The sequence below is a fragment of the Lampris incognitus genome, chromosome 10 (assembly GCF_029633865.1).
Source record: "Lampris incognitus isolate fLamInc1 chromosome 10, fLamInc1.hap2, whole genome shotgun sequence".
NCBI classification, from domain to species: Eukaryota; Metazoa; Chordata; class Actinopteri; order Lampriformes; family Lampridae; genus Lampris; species Lampris incognitus.
The window spans coordinates 44,883,256-44,910,272 of record NC_079220.1 but is presented as its reverse complement, the minus strand read 5'-3'; the positions used below and the strand labels follow the sequence as shown (position 1 = coordinate 44,910,272).

Genomic DNA, 27,017 nt, shown 5'->3' with positions numbered 1-27,017 from the left:
GCCAAGAGAATCACCATTTCCAATGCTCCCCCGTTCATGAGAAATGCAGCTTTTGAGAAGGAGCTTGCAAGATACGGACAACTAGTGTCCCCCATAAAAATGGTCTCCTCCGGTTGCCAGTCTCCTCACTTGAAACACGTTGTGTCCCATAGGAGGCAAGGTTTCATGATTTTGAAAAATAATGCAGAGGATTTGGATCTGAAGCTGAAATTCAGGATTGATGACTTTGATTATATTGTATTTGTTACTTCTGGTATGATGAAATGTTTTGGCTGTGGGTCAGAGGGGCATTTAGTACGGTCTTGTCCCGAAAGGAGTGAGGGTAGATCTGAGCCTCAAGGGCCGCCTTCGTCCACCGATGCCGCCGCGAGCGGCGCATCCCGGCTGGAGACGGCGCGGCCGAGTCGGCACAGGGCAGACAGAAGGCTGGGGAGCGAGGGGTGGGAGAAAACAGACCAGGTGGTGACACAGAAAAAGACCGAGGCTGGGGAACATGAGAAAATGGACGGACTGAGCAGGCAGGAGAAGGAGGTGTACAGGCTGAGCATATTAAAACCGTTGAGCACACTGAGAAGGTGACAGAACTTGGGCAGGTCACAGCTGATGGCCAGGATGAGCAGGCAGGGGAGGTTGAACGGAATGAAACGGAAGAGGAAAACAGCGAGACCAGGGATCATAGCAAATTGGCTGGGCCAGATACGAGTGGTGGTCGGAGGACGCAAATACAGCAGACTGCTGTTAGAGTGGCAGAGTCTGTACTCGAAGAAGAGGCAGAGATTATGTTGGACGATGAAATAAAATCAAAAAAGTCAATTAAAAGGAAGCCGACTGAAGGTAGACAGGAAAATTTAAAAGCGAAGAGGGCTTCAAAAGATAAAAAGCCATCCTCCTCTTTGTCTGATGAGAACACAGACGAAAGTGAGTGTGAGTTAGGTTCCTCTCCTCGTACACAGGTGGACACAGAAGGCAGCTATGCCTTTCTGAAGATCAGGAAGTTTTTGCAGGTTACCAAGGGTTTGAGGGCGGTCAAGGTGGAAAATTATTTTCCAGACTTGCAGCTTTTTATTGAATCAGTTAAATGCTTTATGAAAAACACAGGGACTTGGAGGTGAACACATTCACTGAGCAGGAAGTCTTCAGACTGAAAAAACTTGTACAGATGGTAAAACTGCAACTTCATGATGATGATTAAGACACGTTTGGGTATTGTTATCTTTTTGGTCAGTGTACGCTTGTTTCTGGCACAGTTCAGCCCCACTCTCCTCATGTGTAATATACAATTAGGCACTTTAAATCTGAATGGAGCAAGGGATGACATGAAAAGAGCTGCTGTGTTTAAACTGGTTGAGCTGAAGAAAATAGATGTCTTGCTTGTGCAAGAAACACATAGCACAGCAGATAATGAAACTGAATGGAAGAGGGATTGGACTGGAAAATTGATTCTCAGTCATAAATCCAATATTAGTGGTGGGGTCGGGATTCTTTTCTCAAGAGATTTTTTGCCATGCTCCCTTGAGGTAGAGGAAGTAGTCGAAGGCCGGCTACTGAAAGTAAGGGCGCAGTATGACAACGCAACACTGGTTTTTATAAATGTTTATGGTCCAACCCTTGGCCCTGAAAGAGTAGTTTTTCTGGATGTGTTATCTGATGTTATTAGTAAATGTGACAGTGAGGGATATTTATTTCTGGGAGGGGAACTTTAACTGTACAGAGAATTGCAAGTTGGACAGGAACCATCAGGAACCACATCCTGCATCTCTTAGTCGGCTCACACGCTTGTTAATTCGTGTGAACTGACAGATGTTTGGAGAGCTTTTTATGGGACCCAGAGGCAGTATACATGGACACATCTAAAAGATAACGCACTATCCATGGCACGGCTTGATCGGTTTTATTGTTTTAAACATCATTTTAATGTGTTTAAACAATGTAACATGCTTCCAGTTTGTTTCTCTGACCACTCTCTGTACAGTGCTCGGTTTTCATACGAAGTGTTAAAACAAATAGTGCTTTCTGGCATTTTAACACAGGCCTCCTAAATGATAACAACTTTAGAGATGCTTTTAAGTTTTTCTGGGCCAATATAGGAGCCGAAGGTCTGAATTTATTTCTCTGCAGCAAATGGTGGGACATTGGCAAGTGTCAGATAAAGCAGTTTGCCAGCAGTACACTCGCAATGTCACCAGAGACATAGCCAGATCTATGAGAGATCTAGAGGATGAAATGGTGGAACTACAGAATTTGGCAGATTCCACAGGAGACAGAGGCCATGTAGAAGCTCTCAAATCCAGAAAGTCTGCTTTGGCTAGCCTGCTGGGTATTACAGCACAGGGGGCACTGGTCCGCTCGCGCTTTCTGAATGCCACACATATGGATGCTCCTTCTCACTTTTTCTTTAGTCTAGAGCGCAAGAATGGGCAGAGAAAAACCATTCACTCTCTGCGTACTAACACTGGTGTGCAGCTGTCAGATTTTTCTGGAATTCTGAAATACACAGCAGGGTTCTACAGTGACCTCTATAAGAGCGAACTCAGGCAGGATGTGCTGGGGGCTGAGTCATTCTATCATGGGCTAAAAAGGGTTGAGGTAGCGCTCAATACAGACCTCGAGGCTCAACTGTCCCCTGAAGAACTCCATGACGCCCTGCAAAGTCTGGAAAGTGGCAAGGCACCTGGTATAGACGGGTTACCTGTTGACTTCTATAAGTCTTTTTGGCCGGTGCTCGGAGGGGGATTTGTTGACTGTACTGAGGAATAGTGCAACTGAAGGGCGATTGCCTCAGAGTTGCAGAAGGGCCGTCATTACTCTCTTGCCGAAGAAAGGGGATCTGCAGGACATTAAGAACTGGCGGTCAGTGTCCTTGCTCTGCACCGATTACAAGATCTTTTCTAAGGTGCTAGCAAACAGACTGAGAAAGGTGATGAAAGAGGTCATCCATGTTGACCAGACTTACTGTGTGCCCGGTAGGCTGATCACTGACAACATTGCATTAATTAGGGACGTTTTGGACATCTCTAGTTCATTGGAGTTGAAACTGGTCTTATTTCCATAGATCAGGAAAAGGCTTTTGACCGGGTTGAACACCAGCACTTGTGGCAAACCATGAAAGCTTTCGGTCTCAGCCCAGGTTTTATAGCTACGATCAATGTTTTGTACAGTGACATTGAGAGTGTACTTAAAATTAACGGTGGTTTGAGTGCTCCTTTTAAGGTTCAAAGGGGAATCAGGCAGGGATGTTCTTTGTCTGGAATGTTGTACTCCCTGGCCATTGAGCCCCTGTTGCATTAATTGAGGTGTGAGTTGTCTGGAGTTGCTTTTGCTGGTTGCGGCACAACTTTTAAGCTCTCTGCCTATGCCGATGATGTAGCTGTTTTTGTAAAGGACCAAAGAGATATTGATGTCTTAGTAAAAAATGTTATCAAGTTTGGTCAGATATCATCGGCTAGGGTAAACTGGGGAAAAAGTGAGGCACTGATGGCAGGAGAGGGACTGAACAGTAAACTCATGTTACCCGGGGGATTGACATGGAAAAGGGGAGGGATGAAATATCTGGGAGTGTTTGTGGGGAATGACACCTTCTCAAATAAGAATTGGGAGAATGTCTTGGAAAAAGTTGAAGGGCGTCTTAGGAAGTGGAAATGGATTCTACCACAACTGTCGTATAGGGGGCGCATGTTAGTAATCAACAACCTGGTGTCATCAACGCTATGGCATCGATTAACATGCGTTGATCCTCCAACCAACCTCCTGGCCAAGATTCAGGCTGTGCTGGTGAACTTTTTCTGGGACAACTTGCACTGGATTCCTCAGAGTGTGCTGTACCTTCCTAAAGATGAGGGGGGTCAAGGGCTAGTCCATCTGGCCAGCAGGGGTGCAGCCTTCTGCCTCCAGTTCATTCAAAGATTGCTCACTGGGCCTAGAGATCTAGTGTGGCGACCAGCAGCCTGTGCAATACTTCGACGGTGTTGTGGACTCGGAATAGACCTGCCCTTGTTCCTAATGGCTATTAAGAACTCAGACCTCAACGGATTGCCTGGATTTTATCGTGGGCTCATGAGAGTGTGGAATATGTTTGAGAAGGGGAGAATGGGCTGTTCTGACTCTCTGAGCTGGCTTCTAAAAGAGCCGGTGGTGTATGGTGGGCGTATGGACACGTTCTGCGACTTTGGACCCACGGTATCAAAGCTGTTCTGCCAGGCAAAGGTCGTCACATTGGGTCAGGTGGTGGAGCTGGCTGGGCCCAATCTTGACAACGCTGCCACTCTAGCATCTCACCTGGGAGTGAAATCTACGTGCCTCCTTAGTCGGGTACTACTTAAGTGGAACGGTCAGCTCACAGCAGTAGAACGGGGGCTTTTGACATCGTACTGCAGTGGTTCTACTCATCCCAATTGTGAGGATCCATTTCCTGTTTTAAAGGTTGTTCCTGATCTGAAAAATTGTATGGGGCCACTTTTGGATTTGGGAAATGCTCTTAATGAAAGGCTGAATGTACTTAAAGGTAAGACCATGTATAATATGCTTGTAAAAGTCTTGAATAAAGATAAACTGAGTGGTCGGACTGATACACCCTGTAGGGCCCAGCTGGGCTTGGGGGAGAATGTGAAGCCAGTCTGGAGGGGCTTATACAAACCACCATTAATTAAAAAAGCTGGTGATCTGCAGTGGAGGGTCTTGCATGGCATAGTGGCGGTCAATGCTTTTGTTTCTGTGCTAGACCCTAATGTGAATGACAACTGTCCCTATTGTGCCCAGAGAGAAACAGTGTTTCATTGCTTTTCAGAATGTGTGAGGCTTACACCCCTGTTCCTGCTACTAGACCGCTTATTTAGATCATCTGGGGAAAGTTTCTGCAAACAGAATTTCATTTTTGGTTTCAAATATAGTCAACGTGTAAAATTTAAATGTCAACTCTTAAATTTTATTTCAGGGCAGGCAAAGATGTATGTGAGCCGTAAAAAGAGAATTAAAGAATGTATAGAATGTCATGCTGAACTGTTGTTCTGCAGGATGGTCAAGGCCAGGATAAAAGTAGACTTCAATTACTACAAGGCAATGAAAGACCTGGTCACATTCACAACCTTGTGTTATAAAGGGCTGCTGTGTTCCACCATAAAAGATGAGCTGGTCTTTTCTAAAGAACTTGGATAGAAGAGGTCTTACCTGTTTTTTATTTTTTGAGTTGTCGGTGAATGATTTTTTTTTTTGGGCTTGTAAAAAATGCTTATTGATTGTTTATACCTCGACAAGTATTGTTTATGTTCGGAGGGATTTCAAGTCTGCTTTTTGTCTAAATTTTTCTGTTAAATAAAGACTTGGTTTAAAATTCAAATTCTCTCTCTCTCTCTCTCTCTCTCTCTCTCTCTCTCTCTCTCTCTCTCTCTCTGTCTCTCTCTCTCTCTGTCTCTCTCTCTCTGTCTCTCTCTCTCTGTCTCTCTCTCAAAGACACACACCACACACACACACACACACACACACACACGTAGAAAGAAGAGGCTTGAGTGTGTGTGTGTGTGTGTGTGTGTGTGTGTGTGTGTGTGTGTGTGTGTGTGTGTGTGTGAGTGTGTGTGTGTGTGAGTGTGTGTGTGTGTGTGTGAAGAGAGAAGAAGAGAGAGATAGAGTTGTCATGCCTTTAATGATAGGTTACTTGTTTTGCTGCTATTCAGAAATAAAGACCGCTGTTTGGAGCAGTCCGTCTGTTGATTTAGTAGTCTAGTAGATCCAGACACTATCAGGCTGCGATACAGCAGGCGGTGCCTTGTAAACAGTGTATTATGCTGGGCAAACTGCCCAAGCAAGAACTAGTGCAACACCGCTCACTTTGCTGTAGCCTAGGCTACATTTGGAGGTCTGCGGGTCGGGTCGGGTTCGGGTGGTTAATTAACGCATATTCTAGCGGGTCGGGCGGTGCAGATTGGCTCTCATAATGGGTCGGGTGGTTGTGGGTATTAAAAAACGCTGACCCGCACATCACCACTGTACCACCATGTAAATGCGACTTAAACACCGAAGTGACATATATATGTTGGGGTTTTTTTCCCACAACAACACGTTTTTTGCTGAGTACTCCAGTGTGACTTATAGTCCGGGAAATACAGTAGTTCAAAGGTGTAAATGATAACTATCAGCATTCACCTGAATACATATTGCACAAATATGAATCACATTAAACCTATTAAGGGCTTGGCTGATGAAACATGAAAGTTTAACTTTGCTGATGGGTGATTGAGTGATGGGTGTAGAGAGGCAGGCATTGTCGTTTATTGACCCATGTTCCATTTGGACCCTTTTACACATCTTAATTTTTTTCCTTTTACAGATTACAGAAATAGGTGTCATAACCTATCCGTTGTGGAGTTAGAAAACAACGAGACAGGAGACGTGAGAGTAGACGTAGTCGAGGTAGTTTACTAGCTCTAACTTAGCATGTCATACATTCGACAATGCCACTGAACTGTCTACCGGAAGCGGAAGTGCATTATCTGACCCCTCGCCTCTTCCCTTAAAGGTACACCGTCCTCTTAGGTGAATGTCTCTCGTTATATAGATGTGGGTCACCACACCATCCATCCATCCATCCATCCATCCATCCATTATCCAAGCCGCTTATCTGAATTCGTGTCGCGGGATACTGGAGCCCATCCCAGCAGTCATTGGGCGGCAGGCGGGGAGACACCCTGGACAGGCCGCCAGGCCATCACAGGGCCCACACATTCACACCTAGGCACAATTTAGTACAGCCGATTCACCTGACCTACATGTCTTTGGACTGTGGGACGAAACCAGAGCACCTGGAGGAAACCCACGCAGACACAGGGAAAACATGCAAACTCCACACAGAGGATCACCCCCAAGGTTGGACAACCCCAGGGTTCGAACCCAGGACCTTCTTGCTGTGAGGCTACTGCACTAACCACTGAGGACGTAAGTCTCTCCCTGCCAGTACATAGCCCCCCTTCCCACCCACCCCTGTATGTCTGTGTTACATTTCGTTAGCCTCATAGGATAAATGCCTAAGTCATTTTTTACGATTTTCGGATAATAAGAAAAAACGCATTTTCATATCCACTGAGTACATTTACACTAGGCCTACAGTAAATCAAAGAAATATTAATTATCTTACCAGATATAAGGAAAGAGAGAATGCCGAGCACCAGGAGCCTTTCTTGTATGCAACTTTTTTCTTTATTTTTTTCAACGTAAAAATGCTCAAGTCACACGAGTGACTTAGGCAGATTGTCATTTTTGAGTGTAAAAAGTGTTCTGATTGGCTTAGGACATAGGCACTGATCCAGGGTGATGCAGCAGCTTGAGGAGAACACATGTAGGCAGAAATCTCAATTTGGCCAAAAAATGACTTAGGCATTTATCCTATGAGGCTAACGATTTATCTGTTGTCTTGTTTCACCACTGTTTATTGTGAAGTGAGTTTGAGTGTTAGAAAAGCGCTATATAAAGTTTGATTTATTATTATTATTATATTCTTCATAAATTTTATAATTCCATTATAATCCTGTTATCCTCTTTCAATGTTGTATTCTGTAAATTGTGTAAACGCAACATCCATTGCACGTTGTCCGTCTTGGGAGAGAGATCTCTCCTCTGTTGCTCTCCCTGAGGTTTCTTCCTGTTTTCTCTCCCCGTTAAAGGGGATTTTTTAGGGACTTGTTCCTTATCCAGTGCGAGGGTCTAAGGACAGGTTGCTGTAAAGCCCCTTGAGGCAAATTTGTAATTTGTGATATTGGGCTACACAAATAACATTGACTTGACTTATATGGGACAGTCACAGCAGAACAGAGCAGGGAGAAAATAAACGGCAAAATATGTTTCTTTGTGACGATTAGGAGGACTTGGCTAAGTAGGATAATTGGACAGGAAAATGGAAAAACTAAATTGAGAAATGACTAAGGCACAGTTTTGGGGCATTCCCTTGCTTCCCTGCCCCCAATGTGTATTTGTAGTTCAGTGTGCCACATCTTGAAATTAATATGGCAGTTTCCTTTAAAGCTGCTCTATTGATTAAATAGATTAAGCCGTTTCCGTGAAAACCATCGATTTATGGTCACATCTGGAAAATTTCAAATGATTATTCTGCCCAGGAATTCAACTCCTGGAGACTGGGTAGGTTTTTTTCCTACCTTGCTGGATGGGAGAGTTACGTGTTGACCCTGTGCTGCCATTCGATCCATACTTTTCCAGCAGTTCAGCAAATTCCCTCCTGTTCAGGAACACCAAAAGGAAATCTTTGTAAACCATGAAGTAATGCATGTGTCAGCTATATGTTTTCCAAAAAGCAGTGAACAGAGAAATGGCCCTAGTATCATTGCTGGTGGACCACTTCATTGAAAACAACAAACAAACATGCAATATATTGTAGCGAATTCGAGGGACAACGCAACCACAGGAACTGCCGGGGCCGGGAAGCGAACCTGTATCGCCCGCACCGCAGGAGACATCGCTAACCGCTCGACTAAAGGGTCAGACCCGCGAACCAGCGTGTCTTATTATCCATGCACATTACACTACCCCCCTCCTTCGGGAAGCTTAAGCATATCAGCTCCTTCACGCCTCGGGGCGCATACGCTTCCGATGGCCTTACGGTCACTCCATCCCTCTTCTGACACCAATGTAGCGAATTTGGGGGACAACGCAACCACAGCAACTGCCGCGGCCGGGAAGCGAACCCGTATCGCCCGCACCGCAGGAGACATCGCTAACCACTCGACTAAAGGGTCAGACTCGCGAGCCAGCGGCCAGCGTGTCTTCTTATCCATGCACGTTACAATATCATTGCAGACTCAACCCATAAGAAACACTTATTTATATAAAAAAATCAATTTATAAGTTATTTTTAGCAATAACCACCCTGCTAGTCATTTAGGTTTTGGGTTTTTTTCACCCTTTTTGTCCCCAATTGTATCCCAGTCACTGCTCCACCCCCTCTGCCAATCCGGGGAGGGCTGCAGACTACCACACGTCTCCTCCGATACATGTGGAGTCGCCAGCCGCTTCTTTCACCTGACAGTGAGGAGTTTCACCAGGGGGACATAGCGCGTGGGAGGATCACGCTATTCCCTCCAGTTCCTCCTCCCCCCTGAACAGGCGCCCCGATCGACCAGAGGGGGCGCTAGTGCAGGGACCAGGACACATACCCACATCCGCTTCCTACCCGCAGACACGGCCAATTGTGTCTGTAGGGACGCCTGGCCAAACCGGAGGTAACATAGGGATTAAAACCAGCGATCCCCGTGTTGGTATACATCCGAATAGACCGCTACGCTCCCGGGACGCCCCCTAGTCATTTAGGTTTGACTGTTTATATTACAACATTACCACTGGTAGTGTTAGCTATGTTTACAGTCAAAGACCACCTAAAACCTAGATGTTAATGCAGCATTAAGCATTTAACAGCCCTCCAATTCTCACTTTATGTTTACCAGTACAGTAAGTGCAATGGATGCCTTTTAATGTTAAGGGTTATCTTCTGCTGTGTCAGTCCTGTCTCTGTCCTGTCTACAGATATTAGCTGATAGACATAGGGGTCAGAGGTGTATCTTTCCAGGTGTCCTCTATGTCCAGATTAGTTCAAGGACAGGACGCCCCAGCCGCAAAACCCAACTCTATTTCACCTCCCCGCTATCTGCAAATTCCAGAGGGCAAGGGCAAAGCTTGTTAGTCAAACACAGTACAAATGAGACATGTTAATGCTGATTGAATATGTGCAACTGAAGCAAACCCAAGATCTTGAATAGGTTTATGTGATGTTTCTCAAATCTCTCTTTGAATCTCTCGCTATTCCACCTGGACTATTTCATTTCATTTTCTTTATTTAAATAATAACAAAATAAATAAAATAATAAAAATAAACAAGTATTTAAATAATAACAAATATTATTTTATTTTATTTACTTTATCTTTAAATTATTCATTATTTCATCCACCTGAACTGTTTTATTTTATTCCCCCTGAACTAACTATACAAGAATCCTCAAATAACTTGAAAGTAACTTCTTTTCCTGGATACTTACAAGAAACTTGGGAGGGTCAAACTCAGAAAGCATCCTGGGTTAGCAGTTTTTTTTTTTTTTTAGAAATCTACATACGTTAAATTGGACACCGTAATGTTATGTTTTGTTTGACTGAGCGGAAGCTTACTGCGCTCATTTTAATTTGAAAAGGCAGTCATTGTTTCTGTTTTCAAAAGTCATAGTTTTATATTGTAATCCGCTCTTATCATGCAAACAAATGACAGAAACAGTGAGAATAAGCTTCACAAACAACACTTGTTAAAAAAAAAAGTACATGAAATCTGGTGGTGTGAGAGAGACAGAGAGAAGTATAATCCCCGAGCCTCCCTCCCTTACTCTCTTCCTCTTTCCATTTCTCCTTCCCCTGGTTTGCACGGTAGTTAAAGCATTGAGCCCAGATTAATGCCCTGAAAGACATAGGCTCATCTCATCAGGAGTGCAGTCCTGGGCTAAGCTCCCCCCGTCTGCTCTCATTCCTCTACACACAGATAAACAGACCCAGTGTGGAGGACGACAGAGACATAAAGATAGAGAAACTGTTTGGTTCACGGGGAGTCAGTGTAGGTCAAAGCATGCAAATCACTTTAAAAAGCATACTTGCTTTAACAGCATCACATGGATTTTTTTCCACTTTTTTTTTGTAACTCCTGCTGATGTATGCTCTATTGCTTATTTTGTGTTTTATTGTTGATTGCACTAATGTTTTTTACTGCTTTGTTTTATTGTATTTGATGTAACCTGACCTTGGGTGTCACGAAAGGTGCCTTTAAATAAAATGTTTATTGTTATTATAAATGCCAGGCACTTCAGTGATCGTAGTTATGAATTATATCGCCATCTCAAAGCTGTTGGATTTTGATCCATAATCTATGGAAGAAAGCCCTTAATTTTGGACACAGCGTGAACAAACAAGAGTCAGAACTTCACAGTAAAATCCACATTATGCTTTGGTTGCAAATCCAATCACTGATATAGACTGTATCAGATGGGCATTATATATATAAGAGAAATAATACCATAAAGTACAGCTGAGGGGAAATCTTAACAACAACAACAGCAGCAGCAGCAGTAGTGTTATGAGGCTGCCATGCTTTCAAAATTCTCCTCTGAATGTGCCAACTATCATTATTGTCAAATTAGAGATCCAAATCTTATTGCACGAAATGGACTTATAAAATAAAATACATTAGGCCTGTGGCATTGACAGCTGGCGTTGACCTAGTTTTAGCAGACGCTGCTTGTGGTCAGATTAGAAACCTGGCTAAATGCTAATACCAGATGTAATGAAACTAACAGAAGTGTGTTCCTCTCATGCCGTTTACATGACCAGACACTTTTATCCTAAAGGATTTCCCATCTCACAATCCTGACTGTGCAAAGATCTCCATCTTGACCTCAGCAAGTTCAAAGATCAGTATTTCAGCCGTTTGAATAGCTGACTTGTTTTGCTTTACTTTGGTAGTGACGGTTATATGAGCTGCCCAAACATGAAATGTAATGAAAAAACTGTTTTGACATTTTTGCCATATACCAACATTTTTTTGAGGCTCACTAAGCCTCTGCAGCATGGGCTCTGGGTTTCCTTTCTGAACCAAATCAACTATTTCCCTATAAATATTAAAAACAGGCCATATCTTTAGTAATTACACTTCGTCAAAAACATTTAGGAAATAAGCAGATATAATTATAGCAAGTGCTTCTCTAAGTAAAGCCTCTTCAAAGGCTTTGGGAGAAAGCCTGCCTTTGGCGATGCAGTGTGTCTAAACCTGAGTATGAGCACCATGCTTGAATTATAGTATGTAAGGAAATGTGCAACCGCACTCTTTGCCAGTCAAACCCAAAGTTAGGTTGTAAGGTGGTTAACATGAGCGCTCAAAATATTATCGATAAATAAGGCCAAACATTTGTTATCATGCCGTGTTTCCAAGGCCCTGAAATGCCACAGCTTCTCATGTAACACTGGGACTAAGTGGTTTGGTGCTCTGAAACAGGGTACTTATTGTTAAATTAGCCTATACCAGCACAAAAAAAAAAACAAAAAAAACAACAAAACACTGAAACAAAAATATAAAATCATCATTTTGTTGAGAAGGAAAAAATAAAGCACTAAATATTTGTGTTTGCTGCAAATTCCCCCCAAATAAATTCCATTCCATTACCCAAACCGCTTATCCTGCTCTCAGGGATGCTGGAGCCTATCCCAGCAGTCACTGGGTGGCAGGCAGGGAGACACCCTGGACAGGCCACCACACACACACACACACACACACACACACACACACACACACACACACACACACACACACACACACACACACACACACACACACACACACACACCCCTAGGGACAATTTAGGATGGCCGATTCACCTGCCCTACATGTCTTTCCTCAAGTAAATCTTGAATCATTTTACGATTTGGGTACAAATAGCCAGGAGCTCATGCATTGACAGCTGTGAAACAGTGTTGAGTTAATGACATAATTATGCATTTATCCTCTGCCAAACAAAAACTGTCAGTGGGATGATTAGATAATGGTAAAAAACTTGAACTAAATTGCTCTGATATACATCGCAGTGCATAGGCTTTCAAGACTTTGATGCAATGATTATAGATTGAAAGTTCACATCAGTTGATGACATGAATAAATGTTCCAGTGCAAACCAGTTGTTCCTTATAAGCTAAAGCCATCTGAAAAAACTGATCAGTTGCCCAGTTAAATCGGACAGGTTTGTTCAAACTGTACATTCAGGTTTATGTTTTTGAGAAAACAGGTCCTCTGGAAAAAGTCCAACATTTATGCACTACTGTAAGAATTTTTGCTTTCCTGCAAACAACCTACTTTGCTTCCTCATCTCTGGCAATCAGAAGGCGCATGTGATTAGTTGCAGAGGCGGCCCTTAGGATGTCCACAGCTCTGTGAAACAACACACACATAATCAAATACATAAATATGACTGCATCATCACCCCGGCCAATCATGTGGTTCAATACAACAGTAAAAGTTTACCTTTCACTCGTTACTCCTATTAGACTGTCCCCATTTACCTCCAGGATCTGGTCTCCGGGCTGGAGGTTTCCTGTCAGAACAAGGTCAGTGTTCAAATTTTAAAGATCATATAAAAGACATGTATAGTTGCACTAAGAAAGGCAATGGGAGCCTATAGTAATCACAACGTTATGACTTATGATGCAAAAAACATGGCTGCAGCCACTCCCACTCAAATCCATTTTCCAAGATGAGCCAATTTGAATCTGGCCTCCCTTCCCCCCAGCATTCAAGCCTTTACTGGAATAATACAAAGAGGCAAACGGTGGTTTTGCAGTTACGGACAGCAATAAAAGGTATCTGGAGAAGCCACTAGCCATGATGCTCTGCTGTTATATAATCACTGGATCTGCACAACATGGAGCCTTTTTGGTCGTTTTTATGCAAAATGACCTGACACTAAAAATGTTCAGCGTTAATGCTTTTTAGAACATGCAAAAATTCAGCTTTTTCAATGAAACCAATAACAGAGAAGACTTGAGAGCCTGTGGCCTTCTTTCTGATGGTGAACAGGACTTAGCCCTCATTCTCTTGTTGTGACCTGACCATTGTTCTAGCATGGTCGCCTCATTCCATTTACACCCCTTATTCACCTTAAATGTATCTCAACATTTCTGTCTTATATGCAAATATTCTAGAGGAAAATTAACACTTGTACGATCCATTATCTAAGACTTTAATCCTTGCACTTGGCTGTCTGTTAACTTGGCTATGTACATATTTAAACTGATGCCATTATTGCATTTTGTTGCATAATTTTAAGTCTATTAAAGTTATAACATCAGCTTATTAAGAGTAAGAAGCTAAAGAAGCTTGAGACACAGTGGGCAACACCTCTAGTGTTAGTGTAGTTCTTTGATCGACCATCTGCCTTGACCTCTGTTGCTTAGCAGTTTCAACAACAACTGAAAATAGACAAGACAAGCAAATTTTACATAGAAAAGTAGCAGATACCTTCCACATTTCCCAACAGCTGCCATTTTTGAATGTTTTTACTATATATATAAATCTGCTGAGAATACTGCGTTGTTTTGCTTTCCTGTACTTCACCCATCTATTACCTTAACTGCTTATCCTGCTCTCAGGTTTGCAGGGATGCTGGAGCCTATCCCAGCAGTCACTGGGCAGCAGGCGGGGAGACACCCTGGACAGGCTGCTAGGCCGACATACACACACACACACACACACACACACACACACACACACACACACACACACACACACACACACACACACACACACACACACACACACACACACACACACACACACACACACACACACACACACACACACACACACACACACATACATTCATATCTAGGGACAATTTAGTAATGCCGATTCACCTGACCTACGTACATGTCTTTGGACTGTGGGAGGAAACCGGGAGCACCCGGAGGAAACCCACACAGACACGGGGAGAACATGCAAACTGCACACAGAGGACGACCCTCCAAGGTTGGACTACCCTGGGGCTCGAACTCAGGATCTTCTTGCTGTGAGGTGACTGCGCTAACAACTGTGCCGCTCCTGTACTTCAGAAAAGACAAAATATTGTTGTAAACTGGCCACACAATGTTGGCCCTGTTCTATGTTTTGTATGGGGGCAGGAATGGGGAACAGATTTTTGCCTATGGGAATGTGGGTTTCTGGGTGAAAAGTGTTTGACATATTGGCGTTGTTTTTTTGTTTGTTTTTTTGTACCTGATTGATAGGGCTTTGTAAAATCTCCAGTTTCCTGGTGTGTTTGGTGACATAATTTGTTTGTAGTTGAAACCATAGGCGTTTCTAGCCCATTTTTGGGGGTGCTGCAGCACCCCTAAATGGAACCCCAGCACCCCTAAAATTGAAGAGATTTTTTATTTTTTACTGTATGTCCATGTTGAATAAGCTGAAGAAATGTCAAAACCATATCCAGTATATGGTTTAAACGTAATATTTTAACAACAAAAATACAGCACCCCCCATGCTTCGAAAATGGTTTGATCCACCCCCCCAAATTTATCTTGCCTGGCCGGCCAGCACTCTAGGTGCTCAGCACCCCTAAAGCTCTGATCTTAGAATCGCCCCTGGTTGACACCATTGTTGTACATTTTTATTTTAGTGACACAACACGAGGAAGCTGCAATGTTGGGAAGGCTGTGACATTGGCTGTGCTTACTCAAGATGACATGTAACTACTATGCTCTTATTTCACTTTGTTCAGTTAAACCGGTTGTTTGTCTTCAGGTGTTTTATAAATACAGAGAGAGACAGCAGCTGTGGCCTTCCTGTGAAAGGCAAAAATCTCAATGGTTGATGTTCACATGCATGTAAACAACTAAATTCAACCTGTAGAACTTTGTTTTAAAGTGGCACTTCATGTCATGAAGAATCATTAAGGAGTGGAAGTAGGGTGGTTCGTTTTAGCTTCTTTTCAATTTTAACCTCATTCATATTGAACATTGCAATTTGAATATCAAGATTTCTTGCTCCCTTGAATAACTTGCAAATATAAATGTCAAAATGGTCAACAGTGTTAAAATGGTTTTATACATAATGCTAGCAAGCAGTGTGATCCTCCCACGCACTACGCCCCCCTGGCCAAACTCCTCACTGTCAGGTAAACAGAAGCGACTGGCGACTCCAAATGTATTGGAGAAGGCATGTGGTAGTCTGCAGCCCTCCCTGGCTCAGCAGAGTGGGTGGAGCAGAGACGGCTCAGAAGAGTGGGGTAATTGGGGAGGAAAAAAACTAGCCCTTTGATTACTAAATAAAAAATGGCCTAGCTGCTATGATGATGATAGGGCCAACATGGTTTGGTCCAATAACAGCGACTGTTATCCCCTTATTCCTTCATCAGGAAGGTGCTATGCATGCAAATCACAGCACCCGTAATGGTTGTTTAAAGCTGGTGTGGCATGCATTAGTAAAGGTCAAGGGAAAAAAAGCATAGCAAGACATATGTACACTACCGTTCAAAAGTTTGGGATCACCCAAACAATTTTGTGTTTTCCATGAAAAGTCACACTTATTCACCACCATATGTTGTGAAATGAATAGAAAATAGAGTCAAGACATTGACAAGGTTAGAAATAATGATTTGTATTTGAAATAAGATTTTTTTTACATCAAACTTTGCTTTCGTCAAAGAATCCTCCATTTGCAGCAATTACAGCATTGCAGACCTTTGGCATTCTAGCTGTTAATTTGTTGAGGTAATCTGGAGAAATTGCACCCCACGCTTCCAGAAGCAGCTCCCACAAGTTGGATTGGTTGGATGGGCACTTCTTTGAGCAGATTGAGTTTCTGGAGCATCACATTTGTGGGGTCAATTAAACGCTCAAAATGGCCAGAAAAAGAAAACTTTTATCTGAAACTCGACAGTCTATTCTTGTTCTTAGAAATGAAGGCTATTCCATGCGAGAAATTGCTAAGAAATTGAAGATTTCCTACACCGGTGTGTACTACTCCCTTCAGAGGACAGCACAAACAGGCTCTAACCAGAGTAGAAAAAGAAGTGGGAGGCCGCGTTGCACAACTGAGCAAGAAGATAAGTACATTAGAGTCTCTAGTTTGAGAAACAGACGCCTCACAGGTCCCCAACTGGCATCTTCATTAAATAGTACCCGCAAAACACCAGTGTCAACATCTACAGTGAAGAGGCGGCTGCGGGATTCTGGGCTTCAGGGCAGAGTGGCAAAGAAAAAGCCATATCTGAGACTGACCAATAAAAGAAAAAGATTAAGATGGGCAAAAGAACACAGACATTGGACAGAGGAAGACTGGAAAAAAGTGTTGTGGACGGATGAATCCAAGTTTGAGGTGTTTGGATCACAAAGAAGAACGTTTGTGAGACGCAGAACAAATGAAAAGATGCTGGAAGAATGCCTGACGCCATCTGTTAAGCATGGTGGAGGTAATGTGATGGTCTGGGGTTGCTTTGGTGCTGGTAAGGTGGGAGATTTGTACAGGGTAAAAGGGATTCTGAATAAGGAAGGCTATCACTCCATTTTGCAACGCCATGCCATACCCAGTGGACAGCGCTTGATTGGAGCCAATTTCATCCTACAACAGGACAATGACCCTAAACACACCTCCAAATTGTGCAAGAACTATTTAGAGCAGAAGCAGGCAGCTGGTATTCTATCGGTAATGGAGTGGCCAGCGCAGTCACCAGATCTGAACCCCATTGAGCTGTTGTGGGAGCAGCTTGACCGTATGGTACGCAAGAAGTGCCCATCCAACCAATCCAACTTGTGGGAGCTGCTTCTGGAAGCGTGGGGTGCAATTTCTCCAGATTACCTCAACAAATTAACAGCTAGAATGCCAAAGGTCTGCAATGCTGTAATTGCTGCAAATGGAGGATTCTTTGACGAAAGCAAAGTTTGATGTAAAAAAAATCTTATTTCAAATACAAATCATTATTTCTAACCTTGTCAATGTCTTGACTCTATTTTCTATTCATTTCACAACATATGGTGGTGAATAAGTGTGACTTTTCATGGGAAACACAAAATTGTTTGGGTGATCCCAAACTTTTGAACGGTAGTGTAGTTTGGTATGAAAGCACTTACCATCATTTGAAGCAAGGCCACCTGGTAAAATCCGTTTGACATAGACCCCAAACTCTTCGCCTGTTGGCTCCTTTACCCCACCTATCACTTTAATTCCTGTATAGAGCACAAGAAAAATTCACTTTTATTTTCAAAGGCTAGATGCGAGTACAAAATCTAAACCCACAGTAGAGAAATCCAAATGAAAACCGTTACAAAGCCCAAAAGATCTTGAAGTTGTAGATGGCCATTATATGTGAATAAACAAAAGGCCACTGTAGACAAAAGTCAAGCCATATTACTGACTGTAAACCCCAACCATTCAAATACAATATGACAGCAAATTTAGTCAAAACTAGGTATGTGATTTGACTCACATTCAAAATGAAATAAAGGCCACATCCATCCTTAATCTTGGAATGGAATAACAGCTAATAAGATTCTGAAGAAAGCACCAGTGTAAGACACTTATTTTCAAATGAGAGTAGATTGAACTTAACACTTGACAATGCCTGACCCAATTTACATGAATTTCTTTAGAGCTTTCCCCCACCCTGTAGCATCAGGATGTAGTCCCTTTCACGACAGCATTATGAGGTACATTTCACAAACCAAAATAGCAAAACATGCTCAATAACCATGGTTAGAAATCAACTCAACAGGCTAATACAATCAAAGTGCAAGAGAAAAAAAAGAAGAAAAAAAAATCTTAAATAAAAGTCTGTAATGGGACGTCTGGGTAGCGTAGCGGTCTATTCCGTTGTCTACCCACACGGGAATCGCCAGTTCGGATCCCCATGTTATCGCCGGCTTGGTCGGGGGTCCCTACAGACACAATTGTCCGTGTCTGCGGGTGGGAAGCTGGGTGTGGGTATGTGTCCTGGTCGCCGCACTAGCGCCTCCTCTGGGCGGTCGGGGCGTCTGTTCAGGGGGAGGGGGACCAGCGTGATCCTCCCACATGCTATTCCCCCCTGGCGAAACTGTCACGGACAGAGCAGGGAGGCCCAAATACAGACTGCAAGGACAGGCTGGGCTTGAACAAAGCTTTAATAAGGCAAAAACTATAAACAGCAGGAACAACTCAACATGACGTGGCGCATCCGGCGACCAAGAGTCTCTGTGAGTATGCGAGACAGGAGCCCAAGAAACCACGGGGCATATATACCTAGGGGGGCCCAATCAGGGAGATTGGGCGCAGGTACCGCACAGCCAATGGGAGAAGGGAACAGATGCGTGAAAGACAGTTAATTTAATGTACCTAGTAAACCTCTTCTTGCTTTTGCCCAAACTAATCAAGCCACATATGACAAGAACCTAGTTACTATTTAGGCATCCGTTATCAAGTCCATCCAGCTGCTTATCCTAATTACGATCACGGGATGCTGGAGCCTATCCCATCAGTCATTGGGTGGCAGGCAGGGAGATACCCTGCACAGGCTGCCAGTCCATCACAGGGTCGACACATTCATACCTAGGGACAATTTAGTATGGCCAATTCACCTGACCTACATGTCATCAGACTGTAGGAGGAAACCCACGCAGACATGGGGAGAACATGCAAACTCCACACAGAGGACGACCTGGGATAACCCCCAAGGTTGGACAACCCCAGGGTTCGAACCCAGGGCCTTCTTGCTGTGAGGCAACCGCTCTAACCACTGCACCACCGTGCCACCTGTTATCAAGTCCAATATCATAGAAATTCAGTTTAAAACTTTCCCACAATCTTCCACAGCAGGCATCACTAACAGAAGCATGCATCTTGAGCTTTAAGATTTAGCAAGCATTAGTTGCTTATTTACTATTATTATCTTTGCTAACAGCTACACCCACACCCTGCTCTCTGTGACTCCAGCATCATAGCCAGCACTGTTGGGAGTATGTAGTCCTGCAAACCTTAACCAATGCAGACTGGGCACGTTATCTTCAAATGTCAAAGCAGACCTTTGATTACATTTGTGAACAGCTTCACCAGCAGACCAACCTCCATCCTCCCAAATTTGTGCCTAAGCGGGTGGCAGCTGCACACTGGGAGTTTGCAACTGGATCTTGTTACTGTGTTATTACCCATTTGTTTAAATTAATCAAAGCATCAGTTGGGCTCATTGTATACGATATGTTGGATGCCCTGCACTCCCTAAATCCAGGGGTATATATTCCCAATGGATACTTCAGGAGATAAATAGTGTCTGTGTTCAAGGATAAAGGGTCCCTCCTGATGGTGTACATATTCCTATTATTGCCCCTCAAGAAAACAAGTATTATAATAGGAAAGGCTGCCATTCTCATGGCATTCTCATCTAATTCAGAGCACGGTTGACCTTTGGTCTCAAAAAGTACATTAACATCCATTCGCATTTCATGATAATGTCCCTGCAAATGTACCAAACACAAATCAAACACATTCCAAGTAGGCCAATGTCAGTCATATTGAGCATTCCTTTATTTTATGAATCACCAAATGAAGAGATGAAAATGGGGATGTTTGATGATGCGTTTCATTCATGTTATATCTTTTTTTATTACTTTTATTAATCTCCCGTGGGGCAATTCTTTTTCTGCATTTAACCCATCCTAGCTGTGTTGCTAGGTGCAGTGGGCAGCTGCTAGTGCAGCACCCGGGGACCAACTTCAGTTCGTCTTGCCATGCCTTGGTCAGGGGCACAGACAGGAGTATTAACCCTAACATGCATGTCTTTTTGATGGTGGGAAAACCGGAGCACTCGGAGAAAACCCACCACAGACATGGGGAGAACATGCAAACTCCACACCGAGGACGACCTGGGATGACCCCCAAGGTTGGGCAACCCCAGGGTTTGAACCGAGGACCTTCTTGCTGTGAGGCAACAGCACTAACCACTGGGCCACCATGCTGCCATTTTATGTGGCTGATCCAATCACAAATGTGACTTTTGAGAGTCCATAGTTGTCAGTTCATACAGCATGGCGCTATCAGATGCACTAAAATGACAAGAAATGGTATCCACGAGAAGCAGTTCAGCAGGCATAGTCGACACTTTGTAGCAGATATTGTAGCAGATTCACTGGAAACCAATCATATCACCTATTATGTTTTACCATCTCCCCACAGTCAGTCATTTGGGACTACCTTGTGGATTTGAACTATACAAATAAACTTGACTTATTGTAACTAGAAACTTGGCTTAGTTAATGGGTAGGTGAGGACCTTTAACAGCTTTCATGTTCAAACATACCTCCATTTAAGCTTATTCTGTCAGGAAAGCCAGGGTCCCTGTCATTAAGAAAATGCAAATGTCAGCCAATCAGATTAGACTATGCTTTAGGTTTTGGCATAGGATGTTTTGTCATCCCAGAGCCTAAACTTTAGCAAATAATTAAGAATTAAACTATTATACTTCACTGTTTTGTTGTCCATTCCTTTCTTTGTGTGCATGTTTGATATGAGTAAGTATTCTTGCTTTTTTTGTTTTGGTTGGCAGTTTTATTTTTGTAGGGAGGTAATTAGCAGAACTCTGAGCGGGATGGGTTTTTAGATAATCTTATAATTGCAAAATTAGAGCAGTGCACAAAAGCTGATTTATGTTTTACTGGTAAGCTTCTTTGATATCTCTGCCCCCATGAATGCTAGCAAGGAAGAGATTAAGTGACTACTGTGTGAAGGGTTGGTAGAGCAAGATTGGCTGCAAAAAAACTGTACTTGCAGCTGGTGTTGCATTAAATGGGGTTGATGTGTGTGTAACGAAAGCTTGCACCGCTAGGCAGTCTCCAAGCATAGATCCAGAGGACCTAATATCTACAGTATTTACAGAGGAAGTTGTCCCTCCATCTTAAAGAGTTGGATTTGTTAACAACAACAAAAAAAAGTGTGGTTGAGCACCTCTCAGAGCTCTTTAACACCAGAGAAAACAAAGGAAACCTTAGACCTCTTCTCCTGTCTATGTGCTCCAACAACACTCTTCCCCAACTTCTGATCAATTTGATGTAGCTAGGTGTATGCCTTGAGTTCCCCCTTCGTGAAGAATGGAAGTTGATTCTTATGTTTCTGCCATGGAGTGCACCGCTGCCATGTGGTCATCAAAAGAAGTCTGGCTTTTGTTGTTGCAATGTCAGTTACTGGGAAAAGCTCAGGGAGTTTGCAAGTCTGAATTACGATATGGTGAAGGCAACTTTGTTTATGCACACTGCATGGCATATAATTAGCCCCAGAAGCCTATCAAGAAAAATTAACGACAAGTGAAAAAAATCTGCCAACCAAACAGTCAAGTTTGAATGAGAAGTTTGAGAAATTGTGTCATTCAAACAAGGTTGATTATTATGAGCGGCTTCTGGAAATTGTTTTGCTGGAGGCATTCAAACGGTGTTTCCTTGACAAAATTGTGGTTTATCTATGAGCGAAAAGTCATGTCCAAAGCCCCTTTGCTGGCAAACCTTTTTTTTTATTACCTTATTTTCAATTTCCTCTCCTATTCCTCCTAATTTGACATTTCTAATTCTCATCTCGCCCCACAATTGCAAATCCACACAACTGCAAGTTGCCAACCACTTATTTTAATCTGCAAGTTGCAGCTTTCAAGTTCCATTATGCTTTTGGGGGAATTGGGGTTGTCCTGTTGTAAACTGAGTACATTTTAGCATTAGTAATAACATGAAAGTTACATTCTTACCAGATTTACATGCAAGCAATGACCTTTGGGACGATATTGCTGGCACGTTTAAGACAATAACACATTCACAAAATTTTGAAGTTGTGGTGTCCGGGTGGCATGGCGGTCTATTCTGTTGCCTACCAACACGGGGATTGCCTGTTCGAATCCCCGTGTTACCTCCGGCTTGGTTGGGTGTCCCTACAGACACAATTGGCCATGTCTGCGGGTGAGAAGCCGGACGTGGGTATGTGTCCTAGTCACTGCACTAGCGCCTCCTCTGGTTGGTCAGGGCGCCTGTTCAGGGGGGAGGAGGAACTGGGGGGAATAGCGTGAGCCTCCCATGTGCTACGTCCCCCTGGCGAAACTCCTCACTGTCAGGTGAAAAGAAGTGGTTGGCGACTCCACACGTATTGGAGGAGGCATGTAGTAGTCTGCAGCAGAGAGCAGAGGGGGTGGAGCAGCGACCGGGCAGCTCGGAAGAGTGGGGTAATTGGATAAAAAATTCGATTAGGGAGAAAAAAGGGGGAAAATGTTCAAAAAGAAAAAAAATTTGGAAGTTGCTCATTGTAATAGTTGCTGTTGGGTAGTAGGACTTTGCTAGGAAAAATAATTTGGTGCGTGACGTTTTACATGTTCAGAGTAGCAGCCAAGTGCAGTAGAGAGGTAGTGGTGAGTTTTAAGAAGAAGCAATGTTGCTGTGGATAGAAAGCAGATATGGTAAAACAAACCAGAGATCAGCTGGTGCTTCCCAGGCCAAATGTCTCTCAATGATCAAGACTCACATGAAACATTGTTGAAGCTGGCGATGGCTGCTAAACCCACCACCTGCCTATGTGACTCTCTTCCTGCAAAACCTTTAAAGAAATTCGGCCGATTTTGGAAGTCCTGGTTATAAATTATATTAACTTGTTACTTGATATTTCCTTTGTCCCTATTTGAAGGCAGATTTTCTGCCCTATAATTATGGATGATGTTTGTTTACTTTTAATCTTTAACCATGTTTAACTTTAGTCTACATTGCTTAGATAGATGCTTAAAGTTCATATGTGTAACAGAACAACGGCGTGGTGGTGCAGTGGTTAGTGCCGTCGCCTCACGGCAAGGAAGTGCTGGGTTCGAACCCTGGGGTTGTCCAACCTTGTGGGTTATCCCAGGTCATCCTCTGTGTGGAGTTTGCATGTTCTCCCCGTGTCTGCGGTGGGTTTTCTCTGGGTGCGCCGGTTTCCCCGACCATCAAAAAAGACATACATGTTAGGGTTAGCACTCCCGTCTGTGCCCTTGACTGAGGCATGACAAGACAAACTGGAGTTAGGCCCCGGGTACTGCACGGAGGCTGCCCACTGCTCCTAGCTACACAGCTAGGATGAGTTAAATGTAGAGCGTAATTTTCCAATGGGAATCAATAAAGTATCTAAAAGAAAACAACAAAAAAACAAAAAACAAAGGTAGTGTTATAAAGGGTCTTCTCCATATGAACAAATAAAGGCCTATTGTTAACTGTTAATAGAGGAATTATGAGAAACTCACTGAGTTTCGCAAAGTATGTATACAGTAATTGGAGAAATGGCCTTGGTGGGATGTGAGCTGGAATACATGAGATGAGGAGGAGAAGAACCAATAACTGCCCTATAAGAGAGAGACTGCACTGTACTGATCGGCGAGCACTAGGCTTTGTGCATTTATTCATGAACATATTAAAGTGTGACAATACTGTAAGAGATTTTTGTCTCGCTCCTCATTTTTTGTCAGAGTGGAATTAAATGATTGCCATGATACTCTACCACCTTTAAAACTGCAGCGAATAAACCATTTTAAAAAACTAACCTTGACTCAGGGGTATTCACTGACTATAAACCAATTGCTAATATTCCTTTCTTTTTGAAAGAAAAAAACATGGCTAATTAGCTTTTACATCCAACAGCAATCTTTTTAACCATTTCAACCCACATTTAGACCTTGGACTAACTGAAACTGCACTCGCAAAAATGGTGAATGATCCTCGGCTTGCAGTGGACTATGATTCTTCCTCAGTGTTACTGCACCTTGATTTCAATACTAAATCTCGTTGCCAAGGCAGGTTTGGACAGTTCTCCCATTCAAAAATGTCATTACAACCTGACAATGAACTATTGCAATATAAACTTTGTTTGTAACATCAGTGGTATTATTGAAATCACATTACCTTGATTGCACTTGATCTTTTACATTTTAGTAGCAAGCCAATTGACAGAAACAAAAACAAACATCTCAATTTCTTTTTACCCAAAATTCATCTGTGGGCACAAAAATACCCTATATCAGACATTCAAAATGCCTCAATTCATCAATCCATCAATTGGTACATCAACACTATGATGTGGAGGTCCAGCAGTATCAAATGGCTGGCATTGTTGGCAGTGGCTTCGTTTTTTCAACAGTTCCCTGGATTTAAGTCACCCATTAGTGTTACCGCCACACTATTAGAGGTCAAGCATAATGTTCTAGGACAAGCAGAGAGGAAATGACAAACCGCAAATACGAATTAATCTGGTGTAATTCAAAATTTTGAATAATTACTTTGAATATAGATGAGATTTACAACTCTGCATTCCAGTAAGAAAGTCACTGGTCAGCAGCTGATATTGTAAATAGCATATTGCTGACACAGGGGGAAAGAGAGGTTCATGCAACAAAGCCCTGAGGGTACTGAGGGGTCATATTTCTTGATTTAAAGGCAGGTGCCTCTATCCATTTGGGTTCCAGTGTGTGTCCTTTAGGGCTGGGCTTCACTTTACTGAATAAACAATTTATTTTTCAAATAAGGTTCTCTACCTTTTACCAGGCAGACAATACCGTAACACTAACTGGGCCTGGAATGAATAGGTACACTTTTATTATCCTCTCTCTCTCTCTCTCTCTCTCTCTCTCTCTCTCTCTCTCTCTCTCTCTCTCTCTCTCTCTCTCTCTCTCTCTCTCTCTCTCTCTCTCTCTCTCTCTCTCTCTCTCTCTCTCTCTCTCTCTCTCTCTCTCTCTTTCTTTCAACCTTAAGCTCTGCTCTCTAGAGACACTAGAGAAGGCAGTCTCGTCCGTGCATTTCAAATGATCATTTATGCTTTAAGATAATTTCTAATTGCAGTGACAATATTTTTGCAAAGACCGCAGAAGTCTGAGGGCACAGATAGATGAAAAAAGTACACTTGGTCACTGTGGTGGTTGTACTCCATAATGCCAAAGATAATATCAAAATCAAAAACATGCTTATTCATGCATTACAGCGCTACTTTTTGGACATTGCATACTTTATTTTTAGGGCTGCATTTGATTTAGACCCACTGACCAAATTTCATAAATGCTCTGACAAAATGTACACATTGTCTCAACCACAGAGGTAGGTGGAGCTTTCAACTGTATTAACAAAGAGATTATCATGTGCTGCTATTAGAGTAAGACAGGAGTGAGCGTTTACTGCAGTGTATTACCAGTGTTTCTCCCATCTGCTGTGACTGCCATTTTAGAGAAATGTATGTAGGTCTTTTGGCTTCATGCACGGCATTAGGTATGACTGGCGCTGGCACAGTGTGCATATTCATGCTTTGGCTGGGCAGCTTTAAGCAGCTTAGTTTCTCACCTGTGTGGTGGCTTAAGATGCTCCCACAAGCATTAAAGATTACACACACACACACACACACACACACACACACACACACACAGCCATTCTCTCCTACACGAAACATACCATGCTTTCTTCTGCTATCTTAGTTTCCTGTTGTCTACTTTACATCTCTGTGCCAAGAGTCAAGGGATTTTCTGTATTTATACTTTTACCTTCACTCTGTGGGCAGATATCCCAATTTTATATTTTTCACAACAAAGTAACTATATGGGCATGTTCAAAAGTGTTCATGTATGTTTGAACAACACTTTTAAACAGCCTAGTCATTGTATTTGAATGTAGGCATATGGCTTTTCTAGGGCTGTGTGCATTGTGCATGTTGAGTGAGCTGAGGATCAAAACAACAGCTCTCTGCTAGCTAAAGGGGTTTTGTCATGTGACCCACTTCCTCTCCCAGGCACACACACTGATGCTGAGAAGGAATACCCTCTCTGAGCTGCACACTGCACAGAAAATCCTTTTAGAAATAGGATGTTATTTGAACTGTTGAAGAGACCAGCAGCCTGTTACCAGATAGCAAAGGATAATGCTAGGTTGAATCATATGTCCTGTTAAATGTGATCTACTTCTGCCAGGATACACATTCTTGGGTACTATTTGTGGACCTCAGCTCTGCAGTCAACATCATCAAACCTTCCTAGCTGACTGTGCTAGGCCCTATTTGTCAGTGGACCACCAGCCACCTGACAGAGAGCAAGCATGTGAGGCTGGGGAAACACACATCTGATACACTGACTGAGCACTGATGTGCCCCAATGCTTCACCGATGCTCTGCCTGCTGTCTTCTCTGCCTCGACTCTGCCTTAACTAAAAACAGGGCTTCCAAGGTCTGTCTGTGAGACTGCTAAAATTTGCAGAAGACAGCATTAAGACGGGAGATTACCAACCCCGACTGGGAATTGAGGATGCCATCATTTGCCTGCTTAACCATGCCTACACCCACCTGGATAAGCCAGCAAGCATTGTGAGGGTCATGTTCTTTGGCACCATGCGGCCGGCTCTACTGGGTGAGAAGCTGACAGCAATGCAGGTAGACTCCCCCCTTGTCTCCTGGATTGTTGACTACCTTACTGGTAGACTACAGTATGTGTGCTTGCAACGCTGTGTGTCAGACAGAGTGG

The 27,017-nt window shown here is 43.1% G+C and overlaps 1 protein-coding gene across 1 annotated transcript in view; it reads right to left on the bottom strand.

The window, feature by feature from the left end:
• The window catches only part of si:dkeyp-72e1.9 (syntaxin-binding protein 4), a 106,457-nt gene that overhangs the window by 58,158 nt on the left and 21,282 nt on the right, over nt 1-27,017 (bottom strand). Inside the window, exons 3-6 of the mRNA XM_056288679.1 lie at nt 17,638-17,733; nt 13,040-13,109; nt 12,872-12,946; nt 8,139-8,218 (exon numbers count right to left, since the gene is read on the bottom strand). Of these exons, the coding sequence (XP_056144654.1) occupies nt 8,139-8,218; nt 12,872-12,946; nt 13,040-13,109; nt 17,638-17,733 (321 nt within the window). The remainder of the gene's footprint in view (nt 1-8,138; nt 8,219-12,871; nt 12,947-13,039; nt 13,110-17,637; nt 17,734-27,017) is intronic.